The 13740-nt window shown below is 39.0% G+C and overlaps 1 protein-coding gene across 1 annotated transcript in view; it reads right to left on the reverse strand.

The window, feature by feature from the left end:
- The window catches only part of LOC104631972 (vitellogenin-1), a 42980-nt gene that overhangs the window by 21585 nt on the left and 7655 nt on the right, over positions 1-13740 (reverse strand). The window contains exons 7-19 of the mRNA XM_010297684.2: positions 11836-11986; positions 11584-11741; positions 11315-11480; positions 10118-10240; positions 8339-8557; positions 6044-6261; positions 5861-5958; positions 1584-1708; positions 1397-1498; positions 1191-1310; positions 742-931; positions 558-651; positions 260-445 (exon numbers count right to left, since the gene is read on the reverse strand). Of these exons, the coding sequence (XP_010295986.1) occupies positions 260-445; positions 558-651; positions 742-931; positions 1191-1310; positions 1397-1498; positions 1584-1708; positions 5861-5958; positions 6044-6261; positions 8339-8557; positions 10118-10240; positions 11315-11480; positions 11584-11741; positions 11836-11986 (1950 nt within the window). The remainder of the gene's footprint in view (positions 1-259; positions 446-557; positions 652-741; positions 932-1190; positions 1311-1396; positions 1499-1583; positions 1709-5860; positions 5959-6043; positions 6262-8338; positions 8558-10117; positions 10241-11314; positions 11481-11583; positions 11742-11835; positions 11987-13740) is intronic.

Below are 13740 nucleotides of genomic sequence, written 5' to 3' on the forward strand. Positions count from 1 at the left end.
TTTTTGCTTCAAATAGCTTATGGGTCTCAAAAACTGAGAAATGGTCCTAAAGATGATTTTCAGGTGAAGCCCACAGGAAGTAACACATAGTTTCAAGCAAAGCTTTGGTACATGTCACTTCATTTAAAATAAACAAACTACACCAATCATTGCCAGTTACCCAAGCTATCAGTCAAAGACAAGATCCCTAAGGAAATGTTCTGTTTTATTTGGAAAGACTGCATTGCTACATAGAAAGATAATAATTGCTACATCTTACCTTACAGTAATTATATTAGTCTCATCTTTACATGGTGGAATTTCAATTTTGATATTTTTTTCCTTCATATGGACAGTGGCAACAACATTCACAGGTACGTGAGCATTCATCTTGGTGTGTGCTTCCAGCAATGCCTGGATCGCGTGTGTGTTGATCCCCATTGCAAAGGTCATCTCTTTAGCCACGCTGAAGAGGTAGAACGAGGGTAAGATTATGTTGAGACAGCAGACAGCTGTTGTATTTTAATGGCCTCTGTCACTTGGAAATATAATTCTTTTAGTTTGTACTAAATATTTACCTTAGACTTGTTTTAGATCGTAGCCTAATGTTGGCATTTAGTAACTCAGTCAATCTGAAATCAGACTTTGGCGAAGGTGTAATCTGTGCTTGAGCTATTACAAAGAAAGAAAAGAAAGTGTTAAAAATCCCCCTCCCAGTCCTGACAAGCATGTTTGTATTGCTCAATTCTTGAAATACGTTACCATTTCCTGCCACTTTTGTGACAGAAGAGTAATAGAAGCTGGTCTCCGCTGGGAACCCCGTGCAGGTGGGCACGATACGACGGATCTCAGAGGACAGTAAAGCCTTGGTCCACTGCCTCCCTACACCACTTTGAAGGCTACTGATTATTCTCCTTATCGAAGGGATTTTTTCATCCGGTCCATACCATGCCTGCAATTACAGAGTTCAACTTGTCTAAATAAGCAGAACTTCAATATCATGATCCGTGTCATTAACTGTGCCTCAGGGGAAAGTCTGCCAGCAATGATTATAGCTAATCCTGATCAAAGCCTCACCTTATTTGCCTTGATTAATACTAAAGACAAAAACCCCCTTGAATTAAAAAGTTGAAAAAAAGGGAGAGAATGTATGAAAGAAACACTGTTTTAAAGCTTTTGATGCTTGGGTGGTGGTGTTTTTGAAATGATACCTGCAATGCATTTTGGATAGCATTTTTATCGAGTCCACCGAAGAACAACTCTTGGCCAAATACCTTCAGGTAGCCTGACACAAAAGGTTTGTCACTGGAGAATGCCTTCCAGTCAGAAAGCTGCATGAGAAGATGAAGAAAGTCTGATTCTTCATAACATTTGGTGAAACTACGCCTTAGAGATTTTCTTTTCCCCAAGAATTTACCGTTTTCAGGATTTCCTTGAAATTATAGTCGGTCTCCCAGTCCCTGTCAGGAGAATAACCTTTAGCAAACATCTCCTGCACTCCTTCAACCGTTATTCCCACCTGTGGGAAGAAGTAAAATTTGAATGCCAATTGGATGATGGTTGTAAGAAGGAATGAGAGGGGAAACTGCGGGTAGACCAATTACCTCCAAAGGATCAGCTACTCTTCCAAGGAAATGTGTCCGCAGCTGGGACATTGCTATCGTTGGAATTAAGCTGCCCGCATTATTCAATACCAAATATTTAGCTGCCAGTCCACTCATAAGGAACTCTGAAGAGAAATAGGCAGTAAACCACAGCACAGTTAGTTTTTAAAGCCACAGATGCAGATTGTATCAATTTACTAATTACATAATTCAACTGATACAGCATAATATGAGAAAGGCCAGAAAACCTAGCTATAAAACTGATGTTATCAAACAGTCAGAAACAGAATACTCTGCATTTTTGAACTATTAAGGGGCAAAATTACAAGCCCCTTGCTCATTGCATGGTGGTTATGCTATTTTTCCAATTGCTTCTGCTATATCATTTACATCCAGTCAGATTCTGTAACGTCAGCTTATGAAATGCTTTTATGAGACATCATTTAGGGCAACTTGACAAAGGGGATCAGAACTGAAGAGTTGCCATCCTTTGCTAATAGTTTAGGGAAGGTGATATAGTTTTCCTATAAGGACAAATGGTGAGGTGTAGATTTGTTTCTCAGTTGACTCAGAGGCAATTTAATACACCTAGTTCCAAATGCTGTAACTCCTTACATGAAATGCACTAATTGTTAAGTAATTGTTAACTATTGAGTCAACTTTGAGCAAACATAATTTGTGACTATTTATTCTCTCTACTTTAGAATTATCATCTATAATGTTCTTAGATACAGATAATCAGTGCAGAGCACAGTTCTGTATTCTTCCCGATCCTGGCACAGGTCTTTACAGTCCTGTTTTCTGAGACAAACTAATCCCATGGGTTTTCCAAGTTTCCTTAGGTTTCAAGAGGAATAAGGTGGACATGATATGTAAGCATCCCTGTCATGCTTCCTTTCTTCCAGCCCTCCTCTCCCTACACTAGTTGGAGGACAGGGAAGTATTCTAGGTGTTCCTATGTTAAATTTCTGATATCCTCATGTTAGACATAGGCACCGTATACTGATCAAATCCCAGCACCACCAGAAATAAGCTTTGGAAATCCAGTAGAGTGAGGTTAATTGATCCAGACCAACAATTTCAGTACCTGTAGAGAAATAATTGATGAATTGTAGGAAATATATTTCCAAACATTATGAGATGGTGTGAGTCTTCGACCTCTTTCCAGAAAAGGAGTGCCTAAATTCTCATAAATTATTTAGCCGTAAGTTGGAGAAAAGATTATTGCTTGGTTCACAAATGTGGGGCGTTATGAATACTCACACCCACATTACTTCTCTAGTGCCACTGTCTGTGTTTCAGCTAACATCTCACTTGTGAGTCAACACCTTCCCATTCTCTTCTGAATCTGCACATGCAGACAGGGGTCTGGATGGTCCTTTACCCTCGTTTACTCCTCACGCTAAGTCGTTTCGTATCAGATTGCTAGGACTAATTTTGATTTCTAATTTCTCAGGATAGATTCCAACTTTTCATGTATTTGAGAAACAGTCTGTTGGAAAAGCAATCCACTTAGCCTACTGATTCTGTATGAACTGGCACTTCACTACATCACCTTCACTGTTTTGCTGTATGAAGCTCCCGTGCTACCCAAGCTGGTAGGCACTATCTACCTACAACATATGTAGTTCAGTAACAGCTCCTACAATCAAAATACAGGTATGCATGCCACCCCACTGATGGCAGAGGAATCAGTGGAGAACCTTCAGCAGATGGCAAGGAGAGATGACAGAAGCTCACATTTTAATTCTGATCCTATAGAAAATAAAAAGCAAAAAGTGATGCCACACTGGTGCATTACCAATAAGCAGACTTGACATTTGGAAATGTGAAGACTAGTTTTTCTCTGAAAGAGCTTAGCCAGAACAGTCCTAGGTGTTATGTGGACTGGACACTAGAATGAGGTGTGGTACTTCTAGTGAACTTGTCAAGGCTCTTTTTTTGTGTTCTAACCCACAAAAACTTAGTTAAAAAACCCGACATGATACTTACTGATACTTAATAAGAAGTGTTGCTCATAAATGAACAAATGATTATACAGAATTCATTGACTTGAGGAGAGCAGGGATATTTTCCATACCTCAGGCATTACATAACGCTAATATTCTAAGAAAATATTTACCAATGAAAAACGCTACTGACACAGTCAGATGATGCACTGTAGCCACTTAACTGTGAGAGCGTGATGGTACCTGCATATATCTGACTAAATGTCTTGCCCCAAGGAAGAGGGAAAGAAACATTGCCGATCAAAGAAAGCAGTCTTTGGTACCTAAGAACATTAGTACACATATTTAATTATATGAATCTGTGCATATTAAGAGTCAGATTTTGTCAGTGCTCACACTGAGCAGCACCTGGGTCATCCCTTGGATTTCAGTAGCAGTGTGTAGAGCATGAAGCACTATTTGTGGTGGCCATGTGTGACAGATTCCAGATTAGACATAGATTCAGCTGACATTATTGCCTGTCATTAAAAATTTAGCATCTAGCACCACAAAGATCTGTGATGCTGAGGGCACATTTTTGTTTTTAGCAAGGAAATAGGTACTGCATTACAGCCGTCACTATGGTAACTCCTCCAGAATGGACTCACTGAAACACATTTCACCTGTGGCTAGTGGTGACAAATCAAATCAGAAACCTGGAGGATGGATCCTCCTCCCACACCAGTGTAACAGAGGATTGACTTCATTTAGCTGAGTTATCCAAGTCTAAGATTAGCATGTGTGAGGAAAGGATCTGGTTCCTTATTCTTCAGGATGAGAGGTTCAAATATTACATATGCATGGTAACCAAATTTCCAACACTGGTCTTGACCAAGAAGTAACAGCAATTCACTGATGTACTGCATTTCCAGGCTACAGCCAGAACAAAATTATCCATTTCATATAGCTCTCTGCCAGCTACCCTCACGCATACTGCACCCTTCTTTCTCACTGTGCGAAAATTCAGATAGCTTCATTTTAAAAGCAAAAATAAGAGGAGAAAATGGGTACCTAAACCTAGAAAGACATATCTGTGTATTACTGGAAAATTCAACTCTCCCCAAATGCATTTTAAATGGTACAAAAGTTCACACAGTATTAGTGACTGTATTTCTTTACGCAATCTCTGTCTCCATTTCTGAGGCAGCAAGCCTATGTATTGTGTATTACTGTGTTTGTTGTGGTATGTATTACATTTATTCCTATTACAGAGCAGATTAAATTGTCATGTAAAAACCATGAAACAGGGGCAGGGCAACAATAAGATCTACTAAAGTCCTTCAAACCACTCCCCCTGTCCAGAAAGAAGGCAAAAGTACTTGTACACTTAGCACTGTGGATTTCAGATGTTTCAGAGTGTCTTTCTTCTATTGATCACTTTGAAAAGAATCTTGACATGTACCAGTGAATAACAAAAGTTCTGAAAACATCCAAGTCCTCCTAGATAAACAGCATGTGTAAGGAGACTGTGGCTGTAGATATAATCTCCCTAGTCCGCCAGTTACATATGCCAAATCACTGAGACTGTCATGGTCATTCACATTGGGGAGTCACTTAAAAAGTCTCTACTGAGAAAAATAACATACATGCTACAACTTGGCCCAGCAAGAGCTGTCTTCTAATCTGGTCCTCCCCATTTTGACTACATTTTTATGTGCAACTCCCATTGATGCAACTGGTCAGCCTCCAGATCCCACATGAGGATCTGCTCATTCCAGTAAAGAATCCTGAAAGGAAGGTGCAAGAAAATCTTTAGACAATAAGCCTGAGTTAGCTGCTCATGGGTACAATGAATTGTCACATCTGAGTATTTTCAGAGTTTGCAGTTTCACCGGGCACTACTATTGGGGTGAAGAGTATTTAGCATCACATTTGAATTCAGCAAGAGTTGTAGGTGTTCAGCACCAGCAGAAATTAATCCACTTCAGCAGTAATTTAGGTCCCTTCTGTTTGTTTGGTGCTAAACAATAGTATGAAATTGTTAAGCACCACTGAGACTATGGCATTTGATACAGGAGCATGTGCCTCACTGGCTAATGAAAATGGAGGGTTAGAGCCCCACAAGCCCTCTAGTAATTTCATGCTGTCAGTGTACAATGCAAAACACACAGGGACCTAAACACTTTCCAAATGGAGAGCCTGAGATTTTTAGGGTTTTTTTCACTGAACATAGGAGAATATGGAGGAACAACGTGCAGCTAACCAGCTGGCTAGGAGAATTGGGTTCTCATACTGTACGATTTTTTTCACACCTGTATATATTTCTTTACAAAATCTTCTGAATCTTACCTTTAAACATACTGAAGCGGAAAACCTTGCTGAACTGATATCCAGATCTGTCAAATCTGGGACTTAATACTCTGATAGCCATTCTGCAGCCAGAAGCCCTGAAAAAATTCAGAGAGCACATTAACACCTTAATTAGTTTACAACAAGTTTTTCATCTAGAGAAGGGATCCAGATTTTACTTACATCACTTGAAGATCTGGAGCTGTGCTTCTACCCAGGGCCCTCAGGTGAGAGTAGATGAAACTTGCCACTTGCATGCTAGGTTCTTTCAGCACAGCATCAGCTAATGTCATCAGTATTGGAAGACCCGGCTTGGTTTCAAGCAAAACCACTGCAGCTAACATTCGGACCCGAGGATGAATTTTGTGATTCAGAAAAATCTCAAGGGTAATAGCCTGGACCTGAAAATAATAGATACATTCAAATTTACAGTGTGTTTGAACATTTTGCTAATAACCATTCATCACTGGTGAATGATGTCTTCATCACTAACAAACGCAGTAAAAATTTGTATTATTTAATTATTACAGCAACAGTGTTCCTGGTTTCATAGTCTGAGGGCTGGAAGTGGCATTATGGTAATGTAGTCTGACTTCCTACACAATCAAAGCCAAGGAACTTCACTGGATAACTTCTACATCAAATAGCTTATCCTTTTTTGAGCTATAGCAAAATATCTCTGTAGCATAACCACTCTAGGTAAAAGAGATTTAATGGATCCATCACATACCTGAGAAGTGCTTCAGTGATCACATATCCCTACCCATAAAGGTATGCCTTATTTCCAATAATTTGATGTCCTGGAGCCCTTTCTGCTAGAATAAAAACCAGTTTACTACCAGAAATCTCTATGTCATGTAAGCAGTTTAAAACTGAAAGTTTATGCAACAAATGTAATTTCCCCAGCACTACTCGCCACCAATGTATTTCACCCTGGCAATATTCAGTATCCAGACTAATTTTGTACTGGAACCTTTCCCGTTTCTGTGAGCTGCGCTGAAGTCTTTGACCCCAACTTCAAAATGTGTGTGTGCGGTGTTAACACCGTTCTGGCAGACTCTCTGCGCAGTCCTGCCCTGCCTGGGACAGCGTGTGTCCACACTCTCTAATGAAAAGTCTGATCAGAAAACCTCAACAAACTTTGGAAATACCTGATTGGTTTGATTAATTTGCATATGTTGATGATCAAATACCAAGGTAAAAGTGGTGACAAAGATGCAGTAGCCTCTTTCTAAATGTAACTACCTTTTCAAATTAAACAATAAAAAGGACAGACCATGTATTAAGTCTATTTAATGCAAATATGGGTGTGTAGCTAGCTGCAAACCAGGCATTAAACTGGTTTTTGAAGAATCAAAATCTGATCACAGTCATTAAATTGCTCCAGATCAATTTTCTCCAAAGAAAATGCATAGAAAATGGAACTAAACAGTGGTCTGGGTCACATGTGAAAAGCCAGGCCAAAGGGCAACCAGAGACACAGCACTGTTGTCAAACACCAAATTGGCTTTTTTTCTTCCCCAGCAAATACCCTAACTCCTACCCTTGCTATTCTCTCCTCCACCCCTGCTTTTACCCATCCAGCTCCTGCACTCTAGTAAATTGTTTCTTTATTCTTTTGCTTAAAAGCATACCCTGGCACACTATTGTCTGTGGATCAATATGTGCACTCAAACTGGGAGTCATACGCAAAAAAAAATGAGTATAATGGAAAAACTGATACAGATTAGCAGAAGAATAGTTAATGAAAGCTTTTATTTTACTTTTTGTATTAAGAATAGTCTTATATAAAACAAAAATTTCAATATTGGAAAAAAAATCTTGAAAATGCAAGGTTTCCTTTTAGAAACAGATTGCTTTAAGGTGAAAATGATTGTAAAGTGATGTCTGTGGTGGATGAGAGCATGCCTGTGTAACCATTGTATGTGATATCTAATCATTAGCTCGTTCAGGGACAAAAGTCACATTTAGTAAATGTTCTGTTTATGACTTAAACCCACACAATGTCTGTAAATTTGTAATTAGGATGCAAACCTCTAGTATCTATTTACAATAAGATCTGGTCTTGAATTACGATTGGATGTGACACTCAGTATTAAATGTCAATTCTCTGAAAACCTTGTTTTGTGGTTCTCTCACATACCAAAGTTGAAGTAGCACTAAACACATTTTGGTCAATAATTTAGCTTTCTGTCTAATGTCCTTGGAAAAGAAATGTTTGCAATGGAAACAGTCTTCAACAACAAGGTAATGAATGTATCCTTTTAATGGCGTTTTTGTTGCAGTCTGAAATACTAGAGGTTAATGTCAAAAGGAATAAGACATGCCAACTAAGGAATAGTGAAGTATTTTTAAAAAAACACCCATATTACCGCTATACTTGAAAGAAAAGGTCTGCTTTCCCCTCATCACCCATCATTGATTAGCAGCCTTATGTTGAGTTATCATAAGTGTAAAGGAGGCAGCTTTTTTCCTTACCATTTTTGGGTCTTTCATGCCTATGTTTTTCAGGGCCGTTACAGCAGTTGCATGGACCTTTAGTGGCAGATCTGAGGCACTGGCTGCATATCCTGGCAAAAATTTCTTGATGTGCTTGATGCTGGCTGGATGCCCTACATTCCCAAGGGCTTTCAAAGCCAGGGAAATTTCTTCTGTGTTAGACTTGCTCAATGCCTCTCCTGCAAAGCCATGAAGTAACTGAAAAAAGAAAACAAATCTTCTGTTGAGTTCAATTCCAGCTCTTATCTATATCCCATCCTCCAGCCTATTCTGAGGTTTGACTTTGATAATTTCAGTTTGTTCAATTCACTTATTTTAAATATTTTCAAATTCTTTTTGTCCTCATGAATAGGACATTTTATTCATAGAACAAGCATAGCCAAGAAAGCTGCAATGAACAGCTTCATCACGATGCCTTAAAGTTATCAAGTAAGATTTTTAAAGGAAAACGTAATGGCTAGGACCTAGTTCCCACTGCTTTTCAGGGTGAGTTGGGAAACCTGCAATAACGCTGCTTGAATATCTCTGTCTGATGGTTGAAGACAGGTGCAAAAATGCAGATACAGTTAAATTCTTCAGACCCTTAAATAAGATTCCTGAAGACAGGACTAGTGGTGTTGCTCTTAATTTCAGCTGTAACAGCCACTTTTTAGTGTGAATTAATAGCTGGCAATGAGATCACCAGGTCACTTTACAGCCTTCATTGTAAGCAACTAGATCACACTTACATTTATGTGGCATGATTAGAAATAGTTGTCTGAAGGCTGAATATGGGAAAAGAACTAAATCCTAATAGAAAATTGTTTTTCATGCTAAAAATGGCTCTAAAAAAGAAACTCTGAGATGTTATAGAATAATTTCAATACAGTTGCTTTAAAAATATCACATTTGAGATCCATTGACGGTGCAGAAACAGTCCATCTGACATTACTAATTGAATGAACGGACATTTGAAATGCATTGAATAAGCCTATACAATCATTTGCTTTGGGAAAGAATTTCCATTCCCGGGCAGTGGGCTTCTCAGATTTAATTAGCTCAAGAGCATTGGCGGCAATTGTAACTCAGGAAATGCATGTAGGAATGTCAGCCATGCCTATGTACTACAGGAAAAAAAATCACGCCAGGTACAAAATGTATTGGGAACACCTTACTCTTACTGGGGATGGCAGACTGACCATTGTCGAAGACTGAAAACACCTACTTCTCTTTCTCTATCACTGAGTGGCCGACCTCCACAAAGCATGACATGCATCTCTAGAAGGTGGAAATGTTATGTACTGCCTATTTAAATTGTTTTCAGGCCTGCTGATTAAAAGCAGTACAGAACAGGGAGCCTATTACTATTATTAAAACCTTATAGTCCATGTGGATGACCGGGTTCTGCTTCTGGCTGAGAAATGGCTAGGCTACATGACTTTGGGCAAAAAACTGGGCTTTTGTGTCACTTTTAGTTTATTTATAAGTACATATAAGCATCTATATTTAAAGTATTTCAGAGCAGTGCCATGGGACTTCATTAATAATTGGCAATAAAGCACTCAGAGATACTCAGATAGAAAGTGCTATGAATTATATGCTTCTTCCTCTCACTCTCTTTCGTGTGTTAATCTAAAGATAAAAATGCTGTATTTAACCAACTGGGGTTCCTTTCCCCAAAGGAAACACTGTAGTGAAGTGAAATACAGGTTTCTGAATAATGAAGAAAGAACTCAAGGCTTAATTTTTCTTTTAAACGATAAATAACAATGTGGTTACCTGGAGACATTCGGAGCAGGAGTCTGATGAAGAGCACTGTTTGTGGCACAGTGACGCGTAGCTGAGATGGCAAACCTTTCCAAGTACGGTACTTGAGCGTGGGCAATGTTTTTTCACGATGAGCTGGGGAGCAAGCAGTTGTTTGTTACCACCATTAATGAAGAGCAACAATACTAAAAAATTCGTTTCTGCCAAATGCAAGGCAATATCAGGTGTTTGATATTTTTGTATCGATGGATTTATTGTTAATCAGTGGATATTACTGTATTTGACAATGCAATCGTAAAGTAATTCCAAGTAACATCTGGAAGGCAGATCTGTTGCTTTTATAGTGTTTCAGATTTAGATTTGGCATAGGCTGTAATCCAAAGGGAGGAAATCACCCAGTTATGGAATGGAAAAACACAGATTATTTAAGACACATTCATCATTGTTTTATAATTGGCTCAGCTATAGGTACAAAAAACTTGAGATACATTGTGAATGGACCTCAGTACTTTGGGCAAACAGAATATTTCATATAAATGTAGGAGCTGACAGGAGGCACCAGCCCACTGCTTCCTTGAGTGGGAAGCAGAGTGTTACTGCACAGTAACAGCTGGGCTGTCACAGCTTTTACAAAGGGTAAAACTCTGAGATTTGTGGTCTCTACCTAAGGTAGGCAGACATAAGTTCCTGCATCTAAGGGTAGAATTAGACCCTGCAGAATAGGAAAAATTGTAAAAATCATTCGACTTTCTCCTATGTGGGTGCCACATTGGCATAATTCCCTTGATTTTGATAGATCTACTCCAAATTATATCCATCCTGCCAGGTCAATCAGGATGAATACATGGATATAACAAATATGTATTTCTTACTCCCTAGTCGTTGTAGACACTCAGTTAGAGATCTAATCTAATGTAACTATAAAGTACATTTGGACAAAGGAAAACTAGAAACCACTGTTTGCAACAATAACCTCTGTCACTGAGGGGTATATTGCTTTTTCTTTCCTGCTTCATTCTGGATTAATTTTTGCCCTTTTGATTTGCATTCTCCTTCTCTTAAGACAGTCATCAAATAAACTCCTTTTGACCTCACTGGAGCATATAAAACCTTTACATTTTCAAAGCCTTTGCAATCTTGTCAAAGGAATAAATACGACAGATGCTAAAATCAGTAAAGAGCGATTCGAGAGCGTTTAGAGAATCCTACTGTTGCTTCCTCCATCACGTCCTGAGTTGGTGTGCTTGAGTGCAGAGCCACAAGCACAGTCTGAGCTGCTTCCCAGTTGGTGAGTTCTTGCCTTTCCATTTTATGCCTCAAGAACCTGAGTGCACGGTGACTGGCAACTGCAGGAATTATATCCAAAATGTAGCGCCTGTAATGGGAAAGACAAGGAACGTTTTCCAGATCTGCATTTGAACATAGTCATTCCAGAAAGTCTCCAACAGCAGAAGGATCACCGCTTGTATTGCTCATACCTGTATGCTGGCCGGCTGTAGAACTGCTTCCACACCGACTCGTAATTCTCCTCATTTGCTGCACGGAAGAGGTGCATAAGCTTGAGGGCTTTTGCTGGTGCATCGCTGGGAAGCTGTTCAGATGTGGTCTCTACTAGTTCTTGCAGGCTTTCCTCTATCTGCAGGAAGATTAAAATGCACGAAGCTCACAAGTGTTGTTTCCCACACACACGGATTCCAATCTCCAAAGTCTGTCCAGTGGCTGAACTTTACCTGGCTTTCCACATTTTTTATTCTGAATAAGTGGACAGGAAGCTGAAGCAATTCACTGCCAAACTGGTACTGAAGTGACCCACGGTTCTGGAATTCTTTCCGTGGGACTTCCGCCACGTGCTTTTGCACATCAGTCAAAGCAAGTTTCTGCCTGGAATGGAGGAACCCAGGGAGATAACATCACAGGATGCAGGGTACAAACTAAAAACAGAACAGTTTCTGCCTCCCTGCATTGCAATATGTCTACAGTTGTTTCAAAAGGGTTTTGCTATTGAGGGGCGAAGGTATTTACAAATAGATACTTTTGGACATGATGCTCAGAAGGTGCGTACTTACACGGGAGGGCTCAGATCAGAGCCAGCCTTTGCCTTCCTTTGGGAATAACATGGCTTGAGAATTTAAGGAAGAAGTGGGAGGTGAGAAGCTGTGGCTTGAAGATCACAGGAACTGTGTGCTGTGCTGTGTCTTAAGGACTATTTTAAGAATTAGAGAAAAATAACTGTTGGGATACTTTTCTAGAAATTATCACTTAATTTCAACCTCTTAAGAAGTTCATAAAAGCTCTTACATGTCTGTGCCCCCTGGAAGCTTCAAAAGAAATTGATACAATAAGAAATGCTACAATCTTTTTACTTGCACTATTACAATTCCCTCTCCATTTTGCCTGGCAAGCTGAATGTCCTGGGGACTGCAGAAAATAAAAGATTCTCATGAAGTTTCAAATTGGATTTTCCAAACAAAAAGGGCCAGATAAATTCAGGATTAGTCTTCAGAACAGTACTCAAGTTTTTGGAAACTTTTCAAGGAGCACCAAACCTTCATATTTTGTTATTAAGAATAATTCCAATGAGAGACTGTCTTTGTAAATATTTTCTATCTTTGCAACATTTTCAGCTAAAAGGATGCATCCTATCCCACCAATTATGTTTAAAATAGGTCGTTTAGGACACCATAATAAAGTTAGGCATTTGTACTGAACAACTGAAAACATTCCAAAAGCAATATTGTTGTACTACACAGTATCTCAAAATCTCTGTAGAAAATTGGTGTGTTTATTTTGGAATCTCTACAATGATCTTCTGTATCATTTCTATCCACTCCTTCCATATGGATTGCAGAAAATAGCATATAACTGCTTTGCAGACAAGCCACTGGAATTCGAATAGAAATCGCTACAGAATCAGCAGAGATTTTTTCTCTCTTGAAATTTTATACAATATTATTGAAAGGGCATTTAGGTCAGAAAGTATAATGTCAGGTACACTTGGACAGATTTAACTCCCCTTTCCAGAACATGATGAATCTATTATGTCTTCATCTTCATCGTTTTGGGAAGAGCTACATCTGCCTAGAATAGATGGGAAAATGTTATACTCTGAAGAGAAGAGCAAATGAATACTAAAGATAGGATTAAAATGGTGAAACAACAGTAAAACCTCTCTTGGCTTTGAAAGGTGCTGTGAGAAGCTTACGCTGAACAGGTTTGAAAACTCATCTCCAAATGTTTTAAGTCCTTGATGTTAGATTTTTTTTTCTTCTTTTTTTTTTTATTTTTTTTTTATTTTAACACAGAAAATGCATTGTAGGAATAACTTCTGAAGACTTGGGTAACATATCCACATCTTCCCAGCTATCTTATATTTGGCTCCATCTGCTGGGCAATTCAAAAGATCTAGAGAAAATGTGGAAAAGTAGAGGCACTACCCTTTCTGGGGACTCAGTACCCGAGTGAGAACAGTAAGGAAGACAGTCTATGCAGGCTTGGAAAAGAAGAGTTTAAATCAGCGGAAGTCTATTGACTCCAGCTGAATGGTCACTCACAACAACTTATAATCTGATAAAAGCACTACAGCTGTATCTATCTTTACCTTGATTCCATGAGATAGTAAAGCCACTTTCACCTTT

This window comes from Balearica regulorum, chromosome 8, assembly GCF_011004875.1.
Source record: "Balearica regulorum gibbericeps isolate bBalReg1 chromosome 8, bBalReg1.pri, whole genome shotgun sequence".
Taxonomy (NCBI): domain Eukaryota; kingdom Metazoa; phylum Chordata; class Aves; order Gruiformes; family Gruidae; genus Balearica; species Balearica regulorum.